The sequence below is a fragment of the Carcharhinus amblyrhynchos genome, chromosome 13 (assembly GCF_965287045.1).
Source record: "Carcharhinus amblyrhynchos chromosome 13, sCarAmb.v2.hapA, whole genome shotgun sequence".
NCBI lineage: Eukaryota > Metazoa > Chordata > Chondrichthyes > Carcharhiniformes > Carcharhinidae > Carcharhinus > Carcharhinus amblyrhynchos.
In genome coordinates, this window is record NC_137336.1 from 72,704,813 (window position 1) to 72,726,523 (window position 21,711).

The 21,711-nt window shown below is 46.0% G+C and overlaps 1 protein-coding gene across 2 annotated transcripts in view; it reads left to right on the forward strand.

Annotated features, from left to right (window-relative positions):
• Positions 1-244: 244 nt before the first annotated feature.
• The window catches only part of LOC145351980 (zinc finger protein 692-like), a 32,631-nt gene continuing 11,164 nt past the window's right edge, over positions 245-21,711 (forward strand). Inside the window, exons 1-5 of one of the 2 annotated variants that reach the window (XM_080201827.1) lie at positions 245-324; positions 4,162-4,351; positions 7,540-7,571; positions 8,873-9,718; positions 20,945-21,011. In XM_080201827.1, the coding sequence (XP_080057953.1) occupies positions 4,164-4,351; positions 7,540-7,571; positions 8,873-9,718; positions 20,945-21,011 (1,133 nt within the window). In that variant the 5' untranslated portion in view covers positions 245-324; positions 4,162-4,163. Of the gene's footprint in view, positions 325-353; positions 376-4,161; positions 4,352-7,539; positions 7,572-8,872; positions 9,719-20,944; positions 21,012-21,711 lie in introns of those variants that run through there. The other variant, XM_080201828.1, reaches the window with a different exon arrangement.

Below are 21,711 nucleotides of genomic sequence, written 5' to 3' on the forward strand. Positions count from 1 at the left end.
CATCATCTCATTTTTTTTCAGATTGAATTCCATTTGCCACTCAGCCAAATTCTCTTCCAATTGTGCACTGCTACTCTCATTCCCATTCCCTCTTTCCCCATTTTCTGCAGCTCGTCATTCCCCTCTCTGCTCCTCCAGCAGGGATGTGCCCCGCACAAACATGGCGTCGGCCTAGGGGACCGGCCAGTCGGCCGGCGCGGTGATGTCACCACGAGCGCCGTGACGCACAAGGCCGGCTGCCGGAGGGCGGGTGCGGCGCGGCTCGCGGCGGGGGGGCCGGCCCTAGGCTTCTGGAATCAGGCGCAGGGCCCGCGCCGTTACCAGGTAACCGGGAGAGGGGGGAGGGCGGGGAAGAGAGATTAGAGCCGTTACCAGGTAAGGGAGTGATTAACCAGGATCAACTGATGGAGGGTGGGGTGCAGAGTGTACCGTTTACCAGGTTAACCAGGCACGGTGGGGGTTGGAGTGTTTACCAGGTTAACTAGGCATGGTGGAGGCTGGAGTGTTTGCCAAGTTAACCAGGCACGGTGGGGGTTGGAGTGTTTGCCAGGTTAACCAGGCATGGTGGGGGTTGGAGTGTTTGCCAGGTTAACCAGGCACGGTGGGGGTTGGAGTGTTTGCCAGGTTAACCAGGCATGGTGGGGGTTGGAGTGTTTGCCAGGTTAACCAGGCACGGTGGGGGTTGGAGTGTTTGCCAGGTTATCTAGGCATGGTGGGGATTGGAGTGTTTGCCAGGTTATCTAGGCATGGTGGGGATTGGAGTGTTTGCCAGGTTAACCAGGGACGGTGGGGGTTGGAGTGTTTACCAGGTTAACTTGTGGTAGTGACTGAAGGTGGAGTGTACCAGGTTAATCAGTAGGTGTTGGAGTGTTCACCAGGTTAACCAAGGATGGTGGGGATTGGAGTGTTTACCAGGTTAACCAGGGATGGTGGGGGTTGGAGTGTTTACCAGGTTAACCTGTGGTGGTGGCTGAAGGTGGAGTTTACCAGGTTAATCAGTAGATGTTGGAGTCTTTACTAGATAGGCTGGGCGAATGGGCCAGGAAATGGCAAATGGAATTTAATGTTGGCAAGTGTGAGGTGGTCCACTTTGGTAGGAAGAATGGTAGGAAGGACTATTACTTACGTGGCGAAAAACTGCAGCAGGCGACGGTGCAGAGGGACCTCGGGGTCCTTGTGCATGAGTCGCAAAAACCCAGCTTGCAGGTGCAGCAGGTGGTCAGGAAGGCGAATGGGATGCTGGCCTTCATAGCGAGGGGGATTGAATATAAAAGTAGGGAGGTCTTGCTGCAGCTGTATAGGGCATTGGTGAGGCCGCAGCTGGAGTACTGTGTGCAGTTTTGGGCGCCGCACCTGCGCAAGGATATTTTGGCCCTGGAGGGAGTGCAGAGGAGGTTTACTAGGCTGATACCGGAGTTGAGGGGGTTGAGCTATGAGGAGAGGCTGAATAAACTAGGCTTGTACTCGCTAGAGTTTAGAAGAATGAGGGGAGATCTCATTGAGACGTATAAGATGATGAATGGGATGGATAGGATAGAGGTGGAGAGACTCTTCCTGCTCAAAAAAGACAGTAGGACTAGGGGGCACAGCCTCAAGATAAAGGGGAGGCGGTTTAGAACGGAGTTGAGGAGGAACTTCTTCACTCAAAGGGTGGTGAATCTCTGGAATTCTCTGCCCGTTGAAGTGGTGGAGGCTGCCTCGCTAAATATTTTTAAGAAGCGGGTTGATGGGTTTTTGATAAGAGAGGGGATTAAGGGTTATGGGGAGAGGGCGGGAAAGTGGAACTGAGCCACAACAGATCAGCCATGATCTTATTGAATTGCGGGGCAGGCTCGAAGGGCTAGATGGCCTACTCCTGCTCCTATTTCTTATGTTCTTATGTTCACCAGAGATGGTGGGGGTTGGAGTGTTTACTAGGTTAACCAGTAGGTGTTGGAATGGTTACCAGATTAACTAGTGGTTGAGGCTGGAGATTACTGGGTTAACCATTAGTGTTTGGCGAGTTTATCAAGTTAATCTGTGGTAGTAATTGAGGTTGGTGTTTACAAGGTGAACCAGTAAGGGTTGGAGACTTTATCAAGTTAACCAGTGGTAGTGGTTGATGATGGAGTGTTTAATAGATTCACCTGTCAGAGTGTTGGAGGTTGGAATGTTTACCAGGTTAACCAGCCAGAGTGATGGAGGTTGGAGTGTTTACCAGGTTAACCAAATGGGGGTTCGAGTGTTTATTTGGTTTGAATAGAATTGAATAGTTGCCAGGTTAACCAGTGGGTGGTGGGGGTTAGAGGCCTGCTTACTAGATTAATTGCGTTCACGTGTAATGGTGGGATTCATGTTGAAAAAAGAGTGGTTACTCAACTGGATGGTGTTGGGATATGGGGTTGGGGGAGGAGGGTGTTGATGGAAGGTGCAGGAGTTGCAGGGTTTCCCATGGGATGAATTTTATGCAGAATGACGTGGTTACCATCTTAACCAGGGTTGCTATGATGTAACGAGGGGGGTGAGTTGATGCAGAACTTTCATGTTTTCCCCTGGCAGGCAGTACTACAACAAAGGGTCAAAATAAATCTATTTGTAAGTGAGATGACAAGAAATTGCTCCTCTCGACAGATTGTGAATCTTTGTGATTTTCCATCCCAGAGAGCTATGGATGTTCACCCCAATCTGTTGATAGTTTTCTTGGTGGGATAGTAAGATTTGAAGTGCAGGAAAGTGAGGTTGAGATTGAAGATCAGTTCTGATCTTTTCAATGGGTGGCACAATGGTTAGCACTGCTGCCTCTCAGCTCCGAGGACCTGGGTTCAATTCTGGCCTCAGGTCACTGTCTGTGTGGAGGTTGCACATTCTCCCCATTTCTATGTGGGTTTTCTCTGGGTGTTATCGTTTCCTCCCATGGTCCAGAGATGTGCAGGTTAGGTTGATTGCCCATGTTGGGGTTACAGGGACAGAGCTTATCCCTGCAGAGCCTGGGTGGGATTATTCTTGATGCAGACTTGGTGGGCCTACTGACTGTCTTCTGCACTATCAGCGTTCGATAATAATGTTGGACAGGCTAAAAGAACCGTACTGTTTGCTTCTTGGCTTCTTGCAATGATTTACTATCTTTGGTTACTGAATGCTTTGTCTGCAGAGGTGCCCTGGCATCAATTCTTGCCACTCAGCCCCTCGAGTCTGCACTGCCTTTCAATATGATCACGGCTGATCTGATTGGAATCTCAACTCCGTTTTCTTGTTCACTCCCAGTTACCTCTCATCCCCTCGATAATTAAGAATCTATCTAGTTCTGCCTTAAAGTCTCTGCTTCCACTGCCTTTTGAGGAAGAGAGTTCACCGTCTGAGAGAAAACATTTCTCCCCATCTCTTAAATGAGTGACCCATTATTTTTAAACCGCGACCCCTGGTTCCAGATTCTCCTCCTATCTTTAGCCCCTCAGGATCTTAATGGCTTTGATCAAGCTGCCTCTTACTATTATACATGCCAGTGGATACAAATCTAACCTCTCCAACCTTTCCTCGTAAGTCACCCTGCCCATTCTAGGTATGAATCTGGTAAACTTCTGAACTGTTTCCAACATGTTTACATTTTTTCCTAAATAAGGAAACCCATACTGTACACAATACTCCAAATGTGGTCTCACCAATGTCCTATATAACTGAAGCATAGCCTCCGTACTTTTGTAATCAATTCCCCTCACAATAAATAATAACATTCTATTAGCTTTCCTTATTACTTGTTGTGACTGTAATTAGGTCTTTTGTGATTCCTGCATTAGGACACCCAGATCCCTCTGCACCTCAGAGTTCTGCAATTTTTCATCATTTCGATAATATCCTGTCAAAATGGAAAATTTCACATTTGCCCACATTATACCCGATTTGCCAGAGTTTTGCCCACTTGTCTATTGCATCTATGTCCTGTGTGGCCTCCTTGCATCCTTTACAATTTACTCTTCTACCTACCTTTGTGTCAGTAAATGGAGCAGCTGCCTAAGGCAGTGGCTGAGGTACCGGTGGTGGTATTAGACTCTCCCGTTTTGCCTCTGGGTCAGAATTGGGCACACATTTTCGTCTCAGGGGAGGCAGACACAGGTTCTGCAGATTGTGAACTGCTGGGAGGGTTTGGGCTGCTGCTGCCACTCCTTTTGTCCCCTTTTGCTTCAGAAATGGAGGACCGTAAGCCGTCGCGACACCGGGCGTCTGAAGATGTACGGCGACAGAAACGCAAGGAGCTGGATGCCCGGAGGAGTAAGTCGCGCATCCGTCTGGGCACACATTTGGAGCAGTGGTGCAATGTCAAGGACCAGCTCGGGTTCCACTTACATTCCGACTTCGCAAAGTTCCTCCTCGACAGGTAATATCAGTGCTGAAAGGACTGCTCGCATCCTTTTAATATTTCCGTTGATCTTTCTGATCATGTATCCCTTAATGTTTTGGATCCAGTCATTGATAATGATGGATTAATCCGATCCCATCAAGTACAACAAGAAAATGGAGACAGAGTAAAACGTTCTGTGCACTTCCCAATGAAACACTCCCAAGGCTGATACAGCATGGATGAGATACAGATATATTTCTCTTTACTCTGTTTCCATCAAACAAACCCAGGACAGGTAGGGCAAGAGGTTAGATAAAGAGTAAAGCTTCCTCAACACTGTCCCCATCAAACATGCCCAGGATATGTACAGCAGAGGATTAGATACAGAATAAAGCTGCCTTCACCTTCTTCCTGACAAACACTTGCAGGTAGGTGCAGCATGGTGTTGGGTACAGAATAAAGCTCCCTCTACACTGTCCCCATCAAACATTCCCAGGATAGCTACAGCACGGGGTTAGATAAAGAGTGATGGGGCATTCCTCGAAACACCCCATCAAACACTAGTAGGACAGAGACAACATTGATAAGATATGGGGCAAAGCATCCTCTGTACTGTCTGTCTGTCTGTCTCTCTCCCCCCCCCCCCCCCCCCCATCCCTTTCTCCCATCCCTTTCTCCCATAAAGCAATCCCAGGACAGGTACAGACAGAGTTAGATACAGAGTTAAGGTTCCTCTACGCTCTCTCTGTCAAACATTCCCAGGAGAGGTACAGCATGGGATTAGATACTGGTAAATCTCTTTCGACAGTAGTAATTTTTATTTTATTCATTCATGGTTGTGAACTTTGCTGGCTATGCTAGCATTTATTGCCCACCCCTCATTGGACCTTGAGAAGGTGGTGGTGAGCTGCTGCCTTCAACCGCCCCGTTCCTGTGATGTAGCTACACCCAAGGTGCTGTTTGGGAGGAAGTTCCAGGATTCTAAACAGCAACATTTATTGACTTGGTTATTAACTTCAGAATGTCCAATCACACAATCTCTTGGTAGGCGAAGCAATGATCCAGATAAAGTATGCTGTCCCATCAAAAAATATGAGGACAGGCTACTATCTTGAACCGCAGTGTATATTGCAACTGAGACAATGATGTACCGCAGTGTATATTGGGTCTAAGACAGTAATGTAGCGCAGTGCTGAGACAGAGAGCGTGATATCCTGTAGTGTATCTTGAGACTGAGACAATGACTTACCACACTTGATTAGGACTGAGACGGTGACGTTCCGCAGTGTGTATTGGGACTAAGACAGTGATGTCCCGCGGCGTGTATTGGGATTGGGATGGTGATGTCCAGCGGCGTGTATTGGGACCGAGACGGTGACGTCCCGCGGCGAGTATTGGGACCGAGACGGTGACGTCCCGCGGCGTGTATTGGGACCGAGACGGTGACGTCCCGCGGCGTGTATTGGGACCGAGATGGTGGCCGCAGCTGGAGTACTGTGTGCAGTTTTGGGCGCCATACTTACGCAAGGATATTTTGGCCTTGGAGGGAGTGCAGAGGAGGTTTACTAGGCTGATGCCGGAGTTGAGGGGGTTGAGCTATGAGGAGAGGCTGAATAAATTAGGCTTGTACTCGTTAGAGTTTAGAAGAATGAGGGGAGATCTCATTGAGACGTATAAGATGATGAATGGGATGGATAGGATAGAGGTGGAGAGACTCTTCCCGCTCAGAAAGGATAGTAGGACTAGGGGGCACAGCTTCAAGATAAAGGGGGGGCAGTTTAGAACGGAGTTGAGGTGGAACTTCTTCACTCAAAGGGTGGTGAATCTCTGGAATTCTCTGCCCGTTGAAGTGGTGGAGGCTGCCTCGCTAAATATTTTTAAGACGCGGGTTGATGGGTTTTTGATAAGAGAGGGAATTAAGGGTTATGGGGAGAGGGCGGGAATGTGGAACTGAGCCACGACAGATCAGCCATGATCTTATTGAATGGTGGGGCAGGCTCGAAGGGCTAGATAAGAACATAAGAACATAAGAATTAGGAGCAGGAGTAGGCCATTTAGCCCTTCGAGCCTGCCCCGCCATTCAAAAAGATCATGGCTGATCTGAAGTGGCTCAGTTCCACTTTCCCGCTTTCTCCCATAACCCTTAATCCCCTTGCCTACCAAAAACCTATCTACCCGCGTCTTAAATATATTTAGCGAGGAAGCCTCCACCACTTCAATGGGCAGAGAATTCCAGCGATTCACCACCCTTTGAGTGAAGAAGTTCCTCCTCAACTCTGTTCTAAACTGCACCCCCCTTATCTTGAGGCTGTGCCCTCTAATCCTGCTGTCCTTTCTGAGCGGGAAGAACCTCTCCACCTCTATCCTATCCATCCCTTTCATCATCTTATTCGTCTCAGTGAGATCTCCCCTCATCCTTCTAAACTCTAACGAGTACAAGCCCAGTCTATTCAGCCTCTCCTCATAGCTCAACCCCCTCAACTCCGGTATCAGCCTAGTGAATCTCCTCTGCACTCCCTCCAAGGCCAAAATATCCTTGCGCAAGTGCGGCGACCAAAACTGCACACAGTACTCCAGCTGCGGCCTCACCAGTGCCCTCTACAGTTGCAGCAAGGCCTCCCTACTTTTATATTCAATCCTTCTTGCTATGAAGGCCAGCATCCCATTTGCCTTCCTGACCACCTGCTGCACCTGTCGGCTGGGTTTTTGCGACTCATGCACAAGGACCCCCAGATCCCTCTGCACCGTAGCATGCTGCAGCTTTTCGCCATGTAAGTAGTAGTCCTTCCTACTATTATTATTATTAAAGATGGCCTACTCCTGCTCCTATTTCTTATGTTCTTATGTGACGTCCCGCGGCGTGTATTGGGACCGAGACGGGGACGTCCCGCGGCGTGTATTGGGACCGAGACGGGGACGTCCCGCGACATGTATTGGGACCGAGACGGGGACGTCCCGCGGCGTGTATTGGGACCGAGATGGTGACGTCCCGCTGAGTTTACTGGGAAAGAGAGCATCGTGTACTGTTGTGTATCTTGGGACCGAGGCAGTGAGGTCTGTTATACACATTGTGAATCACATCATGATAGGATCTGTATGTTGCCAACTTCTGCGTAGTCTGTTATCTGTCTGGTTAACTGTACCGAACATGAGTAACTTTTATCTCATCCTTTGTTGCTTATTTTCACGCTTCAATGTATTTATTTATTCTGTTGTTTCTGCAGTTACGCCTCCAAGTCCCCTGAGAGCAGAACAGGTGCGTATAATGTTTATGTCATGAAGGATACGTTTCTCTATCTCTCACCGTGTCTGCTCCATTCTTTCACTCTAAGTCTTCCCGCTTTCCCTCCCGCCACCTCCTGTCCCTTCTTCAGCACTTCCATCCCCGCCCCCCTCTTTGCCCTTCCTGCTCTGGTCAGTTCAGATTCTGTTGATATACGAGGATTCTTGTGTCAAAACAAATCTCATTTAACAATACAGTATATAAATGAAGTTTAACTTTTATCAATTGAAATATCTCAACACGAGATAAAATTCTTCTTTGCTAACTTATCTCAATTAGGTCTAATATACGCAATATTCCTCATAGACTTAAACTCTTCTTCAAAATTAGTCCACAAAAGCACAGGATGATGCACTTTTATATGTTAATAGTGCTGGAGCATTTGAACACTAGAGAAAGATACAGAGGCTTCTGTCTGACACTTGAACAGCAACCTCCAGAAGAAAATATCCCTGCCTCTCTCAGGATCAAGCAGAAAAAACTAAACTGCTTTTGCCCTGGAAGCCTAGTATCTAATGTTTAGATATTCTTGGTGCTGCTCCTAATACAATCGTATGCATGCCTTGTTGGACCAGGGTTGATCCCCAGGTTTGCTGGTAATGAGGGATCCATCCAGTGTGGAGGTAGTGGGAAGGAGGAGGACTTCTCTTGAATCTGTCCCTGGGCTTGGCTAAACTTGCGATCTGCAGGTCCAGGCAATGGGCAACCAAGGGGATCGTTTGACTCAATTGCCCTTCTGCCGTGGCTTCATTCGTGGCCAGGTACCCTGGGAGAGGGAATATGTGGTTTCTGCCAGCACTGATAAGGCTTTCTGTGCCCATTGGGGAATGCAGGGACAGGGGTGCATTACCAACCCTCTTAATTAGATTTTGGTTTGAGATTGTAAGTTTAATTTGTGATTTGATTTTGTTTATGGCATCCCTGTAAGGGGATGTCTGTTTAACTTGTCTCTCATTTGACTTATTTTAATTGGTTATTTGATTTGCCTTAAAATGAGGTAATGAAGGATCAGTCAGGCTGTGAAATAACAAATTGCTGATTGAACCCAGTTTTGCTGTTGATGGGCCACAGTGCCCAGTTTTGAGTTGTTTGGCCTGTTCTAAGTCTTTCCTGTTTAGCATAGCAGCGTTGCCACTGTGTAAAACAGAATAGACTCAGAATAGGCCAAACAACTTGTCCATGTGACAGTGAAGATTTTTTTGTGCCTGTGAGTGCATGTATGCCTTTGTGTCTATCTGTGTTTGACTGTATACTGATTGCCTTTCTCTGTGCAGGCCCTGGGGTGAAAGACGAGGATTTCAGTATGCTTCGTGCCTCGAGTGATGCTTTACGGCAACTTGTGATCTGGTCACACGACCACAGCCAGGAGTGTGGCTTCATCCCCGACCTGAAGCCCGTTGTGCTGGAGCGCTCCGGAGGGTCCCTGACAGCGGTCTGGGAGTGCATTGCAGGTCACTCATTCCCATGGTTACTGCTGGCCAGTGCTCCAGCCGTCCCTGACTGTAGTGCTGGGACCGGGACCAGGAGCAGGAGCAGAAACTGTGCGCGGGATCGGTGTAGCCCTTCCGGGCCCGTGGCTTCCTTGGAGGGTGGACGCTCCTTGCGGACGCCCGGCGGGCTCCCTCCGGAGACGGTCGTGAAGGTGGAGTGGGATCCGCAGACCCTGGCATCGGAGAGCAGCAGCATGTCAGAACCCGGCATTGAGAGCAATTCCAGCCAGAGGAGGACAACGTCAGGCCATGAGGGACCACCACGAGGCTCAAAGGGCAACGCTGGTGGTGACTGTGCAGACTCTGCGGCACTGGGCCCCAGTGGGCGTCCCACACCCCAGCATCTGTCACCTGTTCACAGTCAGAATTCCACATCTCCAACAGTGGGCAGCAGGAGAACGAGGAACAAGGTGCAAGACTGCAGCCTTTCAGGGAACTGCCCACGGCCCCCTGTAAAGGAGCCTGCAAAGCTCGGTGACACTGGACCAGACAGCAAGCACTCTGCTCAACAGAAAAGCACCGACATGTGCCCTACCAGCAGCCTGGACACCATGCAGCTCGAATGCGAGTCAGACTCCGCCACAGACGAGGAGCAGCGCCCAGGATCCAGGAAGGCTGGAGTGTCACCAGGTAAGTAGGGTATTGGGAAACAGCCTCTATACCACCATAAGAAATTGGAACAGGGGTATGACTGAAACACTGCCAGCCCCCCACCCCCACCTATCCAATCTGTAATGTTGAGTCAGATGATGTTACACCACAAAAACAAATAGCTCCGAAAACAATCAGATTGACAGCAAGAACTCATACTGTTACAAACACAATAACATTAAAGATCCTACACATATTCCCTTCCGACCCTATATGTCACTCCTTCTGTGACCTATTCACGTCATTCTTCCAGATGACAGACAGTGAAAAATGTTGGGACCCACCAGTTTTCCTACCATTTCAATGCCTTCGTTACTAGTTCCAGTTATTTCTTGACTGAAGCTTTGTCTGGAGATATAGCTACCTTTGGTGGGGGCTTATAGGCTGCACCCGCCAGCATTCTCTGGCACTGTTACCCCTCGGGTTAGCACTGCTGCCTCACAGTGCCAGGGACCTGGGTTCGGTTCCACACTTGGGTGACTGTGCCTGAAGTCTGCACACTCTCCCAGTGTCTGTGTGCATTTCCTCTGGGTGCTCCGGTTTCCTCCCACAGTCCAAAGAAGTGTAGGTTAGATGGATTGACCATGTTAAATTGTCCCTTAGATGTGTAGGTTAGGGGGATTAGCAGGGTGGATACTTGGAGTTGCGGGGATGAAGTGAGGGGTAGAACTGTGTAAGATGCTGTTTCAGAGAGTCAGTGAAACTTGATGGGCCAAATGGCCGCTGTCTGCACCGCGGGGATTCTATGATTCATCTCCATCCGTACCAATTTCAACAGAGGACTGCCATGCTGAACCTCCTCGGGGAGTGTTCATTGGCGGTTTGCAAAGAGAGATTTACTTTATGCCTAATCCATGCTGTACTTGTCCTGGGAATGTTCGACAAGGCAGTGTGAATTAACTCTACTCTTTGCCTTCAATTGGGCTTTGGGAAGACTGAAGCCATTGTTTTGAGTCTCTGATTCAAACTCACTTCTGATACTTTATTCCAGGAGGAGGTCAGCACCCCTTAGGATCAGGTCTTCTGTCTTGGTCAGTGGTCACGGACAGCAGGTTATATCTCCGAATGAGGCAGGCAATGGGGACCTAGAAGTTTGAAGTAGAGGGGACCTTTGTTGCTGTCTAACAGGTTGGAGTTTCTTGCAACCTGTGCAAACAGAAGTGATGGATGCACGCTGGATAGGCAATCTTACCATGGCCCCATGGTGCAGGAAAGCATTCAGGCATTAGAGGTGGGGAGTTGAGAGAAGAGTCATGGTCGTTGGTGATGGACAGAATTTTCTGCAGTCAAGGGTTCAAAAACTGTTGCCTGCCCCGGTGCCAACGTATGAGACATATGTTCTCCCTTGTGGGAGAGTCTCTGCCTGGAAGGCATAATCTCAGTGTAAGGAGGTCGCCCACTTGTATGAGAAGAAACATCTTCTGTTAGAGGGTAGTGAATCTGTGGAATTCTTTATCACAGATGGCTATGGAGGCTGGGGCATTAAATATGTTCAAGGCTGAGATAAGTTTTAAATCAGGAAGGGAATGAAGGATTATGGAGATAATTCTCAACTCCACTTTCCTGCCTTATCACATAAAATCAGTCATGATCTCATTGAATGGCAGAGCAGACTTTGGGCCAAATGGCCTATTTCTGCTCCTATATCTGCTCAGGGCTGGAGTGGAACTTGTGGTGGTGAGGGTCGGGGGCTGGTGGTGTGATGTGGTGATTGGTGTTGGAGGACCTACGTTGGACACCAACAATTTAGAAAATACTGGGAAAGAGGTTCTGCCAAAAGATTAGGGGCAGCTAAAGGCTAGGTTAAAATGCAGAACCTAGAAGGTAATAATATCTCGATTATTACCGGAGCCATCAACAAATTGGCATAATTTGTGAACAAAATTAGATGGTTGAGTGATTGACGGAGTGGTGTGGGAGGATTGAGCTTCAATTCATGTGGCTCTGGCATCAGTACTGGGGAATGTGGGAGCTATATCATTTCCGCTTGGGTCACTGTCTATGTGGAGTTTGCACAATCTCCCTCTGTCTATGTGGGTTTTCTCCAGTACTCCACTTCCCTCCCACAGTCCAAAGATGTGCGGGTTAGGTGGATGGGCCATGCGAAATTGCCCCTTGGTGTCAGTGGACTAGCTAGAGTAAATGCATAGGGTTGTGGGGATGGGGCCTGGATGTGGTTGTAGTCCGTGTGGACTCGATGGGCCAAATCGCCCCCTTCTGCACTGTCGGGATTCTATGATAATGATTCTATGATAAGAGCAGGGAGATTATTTTGGAGCTGTACAAAACTTTGGTTAGGCCACGAATAGAGTACTGTGTGCAGTTCTCGTTGCCTTACTAAGGGAAGGATGTGATTGCACTGAAGAGGGTGCAGAGGAGACTCACCAGGAGGTTGCCTGGCCTGGAGCATTTGAGCTATAAAGAGAGTTTGGATTGGCTGGGGTTTTTAAAGCAGAGAAGGTCGAGGGAGAACCTGATTGAGGTTAATAGGGTTGTGAGGGATATGGACTTATTATTGTCACGTGTTTTGGTGAACAATGAAAAATAATTGTTTGTTGCGCTCTATACAGATAAAGCATACCATACATAGAGAAGGAAAGGAGACAGTGCAGAATATAACGTTACACTCATAGCTAGAGTGTAGAGAAAGAGTAACTTAATGTGAGGTAGGTCCATTCAAAAGTCTGATGGCAGCAGGGAAAAAGCTGTTCTTGAGTCGGTGAGTACGTGTCTTCAGAATTTTTATATCTTTTCATGATGGAAGAAGAGAGCATGCGTGGTGTGCGTAGGGTCCTTAATTGTGCTGGCTGCTTTTTCAAGGCAGCGGGAAGTGCAGACAGAGTCAATGGATGGGATGCGAGGCTGGTTTGACTGATGGACTGGGCTTCATTCATGACTCTTTGTAGTTTCTTGCGGTCTTGGACAGAGCAGAAGCCATACCAAGTGTGATACAATCTTATTGTTGACCTTCAACTAAGGGAAACAGCTGCTTCCTATCCACCCTATGGGCAGTGTGGAGAGGAAACAGCTGTTTTGCTTAGTTGAAGGACAGTAATGAGTGGACATGATTTTAAGGTGTGAGGGGCAAGAGATTCAGAGGGGATCTAAGGAAAAAGAAGTCTTTCACCCAGAGGATGGTGAGAATCTGGAATGCATTGCAGGATCCCTCACAAACTTTAAAAAATACATGGATGAGTACTTGAAATGTCATAACATTCAAGACTGGGCCAAGTGCTGAAAAATGGAATTAGTGTAGATTTAATGTAGTTTGTTGGTGCAGGCTTGAAGGGCCTCTTCTGCACTTTGACCATATGACTCTGACTAGGATTCTATGACTGTGCCATTGGGACAGCCTTTACCTGGACCATGGGGGAGACAGTGTTCTGGCAAGTCTTGTAACTAGAGGGGGTTTTGAAAACTGTATAGTGGGACGATCAGATTACGCAAGAGTCGATAAAGTAAATCAAAGGAAAACAACAAAGTAATCAAGCAGGGCTGCGATTTTTAATCACAGTGTGATAGGAAGGGACAGAGTACAAACTGTATTTTGATCAGACAGAGATTGCACCAGTAGATGAGACCGCAGAGTACAAAAATGGCAAAAAGACAAAATTAAAGGCTTTGTACCAGAATGTGTCCAATATTTGATGAATTATTAACACAGGTAAAAATTTATCTAAAATTTATAAAAATAGAAAATACTGGATATTTTCAGTATTTTGAGTCCACTGTTAGCCATGACACAGATATAGCTGCTGAGCGACAGAGGCCAGAAGCTCAACATTGAAGGGTATTTGGCATTTTGAAAAGACAGGAAAAGGTAGTGGTGTGACTCTCATTAAGGATGTCATGCGGGCAGTTCTGAGAGAACGTCTTGGCTTAAAAGAGCAAAATGTTGAATCAGAGATAAGAAATTGTAAGGTAACAGGTCAGCTGCGTGAGTATATAAGCCCCCTAAGAATAGTTACGTGGTTGGACAGGCTAGACAGGAGGAAATAAATGTGATGTGTGAAAAAGGTACGGCAACAATTGTGGCTCACTTTAATCAACAAGTGAAAGGCAATTCAGATTGGCAAAGATAGTATGGAACATCAATTCATAGAATGTGGTGAGCCGCAGCCTTGAATCGCTGCAGTCCCTGAGGTGTAGGTACACCTTCAGTGTTGTTAGGGAAGGAGTTCCAGGTTTTTAACCGAGCCACAGTAAAGGAACCGTGATATATTTCCAAGTCAGGATGGTGAATGGCTCACAGAGGAACCTGCAGATGGTGGCATTACCCTCATTGATCATTTCTACTTCCTCGGGCCATTACCACTCATTCTGTCAGGAAACTCTTCCTCCTGCTTTGCTTCAACCTGTCTCCCCTAGCCACCAGTGCAGACACGGATAGGCAGAATGGCCTCTTTCTGTGGTTTCAATGGTTCAGTGATAGTCCTCGTTGTTTATGGGAGGAACTTTGAGTTGTCTACCTTATTTGAGCCTGTCGTAATCTTGTGTATTTCTGTCAACCATCCCCTCAATCTCATTACCCCGCTCCCTTGCTCCTTTATATTCATCATGAATTGTAGTGACAAGAACTGGATGTGATGTTGCATCTGAACTAGTGCATTTCTTCAGTATAATTTCAGTACTCAATACCTCTATATGTGAATCCCAGATTCCATACCCTTTGCCAATCACACTCTCATTATATGTCAATACATTCAAAGGTCTGTGCATAAGAAACCCTACTGCCCCAGATACACTTTGCAATTGCTCTAATGCCTGTCATTGTCTAATGTGGTAAATGGCCATTTACCACAGCTCACTGTTTGCTGTCCTTAAGCCAAAATTTTGTATCCAAGTTGACACTGACTCTCCTATTCCAATTACTTTATTCACCGGCCTTTAATGTGGTACTTTGTCAAACACTTAAAGTTCCTGGAAAGGGGCATGCCATGTCTGTTAGTACAATTGAAACATTCCATGTCCAGTGGACACCACCAGGATTGGGGTGTCTTTGGTCACATTTTCCTTTGATGTTTTAATTTTCTTTTGAGATTTTGTTTGCTTTGATAGTGACCCTTTAAGAGGCTGTCTTTTAATTTATCCCTCAATTTGTTGATCTGTTTGTTTCCCCAAAAGTTGCACCACTTCATCAAGCTTCTATGTTATTCCACTACAACATTATTTTTAGACAGTGATCCCTGGTTCTTGAAACATCATCTCCACATCCACCCTATCAATACTTCTCAGGATCTTGTATGTTTCAGTCATGTCACTTACTCATCTAAACCCAGTGGGTGCAAGCCAAGCCTGTCCAACCTTTCCTCATAAGATAATCTACTTATTCCTGGTATAAGTCTAGTAAACTTTGAACTGCTTCTAATGCATTGCCATCCTTCCTTAAAAAGATAACCAATACAGTACTCATTATTCCGATTATAAAGAACAAAATTAAACAGCCTGGGAAACAGGCCCTTCGGCCCAACGAGCCCGTGCCGCCATCCCAACACCACCAGTCCTCCCCCCCCTCCACCCATGAACCTTGTCTAATGTTTTATGGCCATCCACATTGAGGGAAACTAATTTAGGGACAATTTATTACTGCCAATCAGCCTAACAGCACATCTTTGGGGTGTGGGAGGAAACGGAGCACCCGGAGAAAACCCACGCAAGCACAGGGAGAATGCGCAAACTCCCACAGACACTGGCCCAAATCCATTTGTCTGCACAGCAATCAGTGATAGTCACTGAGCTGTCGTCTTGCCCAGTATCTGGTCCAGTCTAGGCACACACTAACGACATGAAGCACTAGGCCAATCTCGAACAACCAAGAGCAGCCCAAGTACGACCCATTGCGTGTATGCCCCTCGTTGGACACAAGGTGGACCGACTTAAAACCTGTGAATGAAAAGAAAACATTATTATTGTACCATATCCATTTACCTTTCCAGGGACGCCCCAATGCTAATGACCCTTATTTAAAACATTCTCCTATATCCACCCATCTCCAACCCACTCATGTGCCTGTCTAAATTACTCTTAAATGACTCTAGCATGTTTGCCTCCACCACCTTACTTGGCAGAGCATTCTATACCCCCACTACCCTCTGTGTGAAAAACCTCCCTCTAATATCTGTTATACCTCTCCCCCCTCACCTTAAGCCAATGGCCCCTTGTCCTATGTGTCTCTATCATAGGAAATAGCTTACCTCTGTTTACTCTATCTATACCCTTCATAATCTTATATACTTCTATTAGATCCCCCCCTCAGTCGCCGTCTTTCAAGGGAAAAGAGCCCCAATTTATTCAATCTTTCCTCATAACCCAGTCCTTCCATACCAGGCAACATCCTGGTAAAATTATGGTCTCACCAGTGTCCTGTGTAACTGAAGCATAACCTCCCTACTTCTGTATTCAATCCCTCTCGCAATAAACAGTAACAGAGAACCATAGAACCTCTACACTGTAAAAAGAGGTCATCTGGGCCATCGCATTTGCACCGATTCTCCGAAACAGCATCACTCCCAGGCCCTCTCCCCCACCCCATCCCTGTAATCCTTGGACGCTAAAGGACAATTTAGCATGGTCAATCCACCTAACCTGCTTATCTTCGGACTTTGGGAGGAAACATGAGCACCTGGAGGAAACCATTGCAGACAGTGGGCAAATGTAAAAACTCCACACACAGTCACACAAGATTGATATTGAACCTCGGTACCTGGTGATGTGAGGCACCAGTGCTAACGTGCCACTATGCCACCTGGGTGGCATGAGGATATAGCATAAGAACTAGGAGCAGAAGTCCATTTAGTCCCTCTGGTCTGTTCTGTCATTCAATATGATCATGGCTAATCTGATCTCATCTCCACCTTTCTGCCTGCTCTTCGTAACCTTCACCCTGCTACTAATTAAAAACGTTTCTATCTCCTCACATCTGTTTAGTGTCTGACATCCTCTGCACTTTGGGTAGAGGATTTCACAGATTCATGACCCTTTGAGTGAAGTAATTCCTCCTCTCTGTTTTAAATCTGCTACCCCTTAGCCTAAAACTATGGCCTCAACTAGATTAGATCAGCTGGGCACAATCACAAGAAATGGAAGCCTGAACAGGCCATAGGCCCTTCAAGCCTGCCCTCCCATCCCTATCTGTAACCACTGACCCCTTTGCAATAAGGCCAAAATTCCACTTGCTTTCTGAACTATTTGTTGGACCTGCTTGCTAGCTTTTTGTGAACAATTAGGTCCCCCTATATTTCACTCAGCTGCTGTCTCTCACCATTTAACTAACTTGTCTTTTGATTCCTCCAACCAATGTGTATGACCTCACACATTCCCACATTAAACTCCATTTGCCAGGTTTTTGCACAGTCACCCAATCTATCTATCCCATTGCAGAATCACAATATCCTCATCACAACCTACCTCTCCACTTAATCTTCATGTTGTCGTTAATGTAAATGCCATTAATGTAAATAGTGAACAATTCCGGGCCAAGAGCTGATCTCTGTGGTACTCCACTAGTTACATCTTTCCACTCTGAAAAGGACCCATTTATTCCAACACTCTGTTTTCTATCTGACAGCCTGTTTTTAATCCTTGCTGACATACCTTCCCCTAGTTCCATGGGCTTTTACTTTATGCACTAGCCTCTTTGTGGAAACTTGTTAAATGCCTTTTGAAAATCTAAATATACTACATCTGCAGGTTCCTCTCTCTATTCTCTTTGTTACTTTCTCAAAGAATTTGAGCAAATTTGTCAAACATGATTTACCTTTTATAAAACCATGTGACTAGGTTTGATTATATTCAGCTTTCCTAAATGATTAGCTATTTCCTCTTTGTTTATTGCTCCAGCGTCTTGGCAATAATAGATCTTAAACTAACTGGCCTATAATTCGCTGCCGTATGCTGTTCTCCTTTTTTGAACAAGTGTGTTACATTGATTGTTTTCCAATCTCTGGTGCCCTTCTGGAATTTAGCAAGTTACGTAAAGTTGTAACCAATGGGTCCACTATCTCTACAGCCACTAAAACCCTAGCATGCAATTCATTGGGTCCTGGTGATTGTCTGCCCCTGGCCCCTTGAACTTTTCTAATATTCTATCCCTTGTGATTGGGATTTTTGTAAGTTCTACCATGTTATTTGAAATCAGCCCATCTGATACTTGCGATGTCTTCTACGGTGAAGACTTGCGCAAAAAAATTTACTTATCTTAATCCACCATTTGTTTGTTAGCTGTTAACGGTTGGTCCCACATTATCTTAGCCACTGCTTCCTGTTTGTATATCCGTAGAAACTCTTACCATTTGTTCCAATGTTCATTTTTTTCCTTTTATAAGGTTTTTAATTCTTTTGCTTCTGGATCCTAAAAATTTTCCACTCCTCTGGTCTACCACTATCCCTTACCACTGTACAGATATATTATGTATATATATACTATATATAAATATCTATATCTATATATCCTACTTTTCAATTTAAAATTATCCGTGACCTCTTGTGTTAAACATGGATTTTGCCTTTTCATCGTAGAATCCTTTGCGATTGGGATAAACTCCTGCTGAGTGTTTGGGACCAGCTGTTTGAATATCCACCACTGCTCATCTGGACCCTGCATCTTAGCTTGTTCACCCAGTTCACCTTAGACAACTCCTCTCTCATACATTGCCCTTATTTAAGTTGAAGGCACTGGTCACTCCCAAATTGTGTCTGGAATTCTATCATATTGTGATCACTACCCCATAGGGGATCCTTAATCACAAGATCCCAAATTAATTCTTCTTCATTACACAAAACCAAAGCTAAAATAGCCCATTCCTGGGTAGGTTCCTCAATGCACTGCTCTAAAAAAAAGTCCCTGATACCCTCCAAAATAATTTCTTTTATGCTACCTTTGCCAGTTTGGTTTGTACAATCAATGTGCAGACTAAAATCTCCCATGATATTTGCAGTTCCGTTCAATCATGTCCTTGGATATTTCCCCATTTATAATCTCACTTCTTGAAAGATTACATTTTGGGGGGTCTATAGACTGCTCCCATCTTTGTCTTTCTTCTCCTGCTATTCTTGACTTCAATGCAAACTGATTCTGCATCACTATTCACTGTCTTTATATCACAAATCAGCACTGCTCTGAAACCTTCCAGGATTAACAACGCTACCCTACCTCCTTTCCCCTTTGGCCTGTTCTTTTGGAACATTGTGTATACTGGAATGCTGATCACCCTGCAATCATATTTCTGTAATAGCTAGTACATCATAATCATATGTTGCAATCTGTGCTATCAGTTGGTGGCAGTGAAGAAGATTATCTAGGACTGCAGCGGGATTTTGACCAATTGGGCTGGTGGGCTGATGAATAGCGGATGGAGTTTAGTTTAGGTAAATGCGAAGTGATGCATCTTGTAGATCAAACCAGGGCAGGACTTGCTCAGTTAATGGTAGGGCATTGGGGACAGTTATAGAACAAAATGATCTAGGAGTATAGGTTCATAGCTCCTTGAAAATGGAGTCACAGGTAGACAGCATGGTGAAGAAGGCATTCAGCATGCTTAGTTTCGTTGGTCAGAACATTAAATGCAGGAGTTGGGACGTTTACAAGAATTGGAAGGCCACACATGGAATACTGTGTATAATTCTGGTCACTCTATATAGAAAGGATCATATTAAACTTGAAAGAATGCAAAAAAGATTTACTAGAATACCACTGGAACTTGATGGTTAGAGTTATAAGGAGAGGCTGCATAGACAGGGGACTTTTTTCCTGGAGTGTAGGAGGCTTTGGGATGATCTTATAGAGGTCTATAAAATAATAAGGGGCATAGATAAAGTAGATAGTTGATGTCTTTTCCCAAAGGCAGGAGAGTCTAAAACTGGAGGCCATAGGGCCGAAGGGCCTGTTTCCCAGGCTGTTTTTGTTCTTTTGTTCTTTGTTCTTTAAGGTGAGAGGGACAAAATGGTCCAGAGGGGCAATTTTTTCACACATAGGGTGGTGAGTGTCTGGAATGAGCTGCTGGAAGTAGTAGTAGAGGCAGGTACAATTTTGTTTTTTAAGAAGCATTTTGACAGATACGTGGGTAGGATGGGTAGAGAGGAATATGGGCCAAATGCGGGCAATGGGAATAGCTTAGTGGCATGCTGTAAACCTCTATGACTTTAATTCATCTATTTTGTTGCAAATGTTTTGTGCATTCAGAAAAAGAGCATTTAGCTTTGATTTTTTTTTTACAGTGATTTGTTCTGTGTTGCATATTTTTGTATATATTTCCGACAGCAGCCTGTCAGACTGACAGTCAAGGTCCGTCTCAATATCCACTGCTCCCTCATACACCACTGATCTTTTAAACTTGTCTTTTGTCTGCCTTTTGTCAATTCATGCTGGCCTTCCTCCATTAACTCTCACTGTTCCGAATGTCTAGTTGATTTATTTTGTTTCAGTTATTGTTTCTAAAACCTTACCCACCACTGATATGAAATGGGCTGACCTGTAATTACGAAGACTGCCCTTGCACCCTTTGACAAGTGTGTTTAATTTGACACCCTCCAACCCTCTGGCATGATCCCTCTCCCTGTGTATTGAGGGAAGATAATTACAAGTCTTTCTACTGTCTTTGTTTAACAACCAGGGGGTGCAAGTCATCCAGACCTGGTGATTATATCCACTTTGAAGTATAGTCAGTTCTCCCAAGACTTTCTGCCCTTTCATTTTCCATTTACCTCTTTATGTTTCATTGTATTCTCTACTACCCTCTCCTTCCAGGAAACTTTGGTTTTGATTTCCCCACATTTTGCCCTCATTGGGATATACCAAACCTGTACCTGAAATATCCTCAAAGATCCCTCGTTTAATCTTCAGTCCATTTTTCCTGTCAGTCTTAGGTTTAGTTGACTTTGATGAGACTTCTCATCTCAGTGAAGTTGGCCCACTTCCAGTTTAGGGGTAATTTTGTTGGCTTGTTCCTTTCTCCATTGTTTATATAATTATAATTCTAAATGTGAATTGTTAATTCAATACGATATAAACTCAAGTGTTTACCTACTTGTCCACCTGGCCCAATCTATTCCCCATGCCAGGTAACAGTCACATTTTAACCTGCGTTGATGGATGTGGGATATGATTTGTTTTTTATAATGAGTAGCATTTCAACTACCATCACACAAAGGTTTGAACAGGCTGTATCCTGAGAAACAGTCTCTGATTCTTTCTCTCCTTTGTTTCAGTTTGTGAATCACCAGCTGTTGATACTGCTGTCAGGAACGATGGTGAGCTGGAAGTTTGTATTGAAAGGTGAGATCCAGAATGTTCTTGAGCCTGGTGGCTACTTGCAGGATTTTTATTCCTTTTGCTGTTTTCTTCCCCTTGATGAGCTCCCCATACCACTCCATTCCCTGGACTTCCTGTCACCCCACTCTGAGGTATCCCACGCTAGCTTCCCCCCTCCACTCAGTTGACTCTGCTGAGGCTGAGTCTGCCTCACCCACACTGTCATCACCTGGGCTTGGCTAGCCTCACACTTGCGCCCCTTCAACCCTGCACACACACACACACACCGCACCCACCACCGCCCCCCCCCCGCCCCCTCCACTGCTCACTAACTGTCCCCTTTTCCACCCGCAGGCCAACCTTGTGTCAAACCCTTGTATCGAGGGCAGTTTCCTACCCTATCTCTCTGCCAGCCCCATTCGGGGATCTCAGGCTTCTGACATCCCAGATCTCCTACATCTGGACTGTGTTCATGCTGATCCTCAAAACAAGCATTCCATCTCATCCCCATCCAGCCTCCACCCTCCCCATTCCTGGAGTTCCCAACTTATGTTACAGAACAATATCCCCCACCCTACCCCTGGTACCATGTCCCAGAACCTCTCACTGTGTCTCAGAGCATGTGATCTCTCCTACCCCTCCCTGGGACAGCTCCCTCCCCGCTTCAACCAAAGCATCCACCACCCCTTCCTTTGTCGGAGAGAGTGCCCCCCTTTCCCATGTG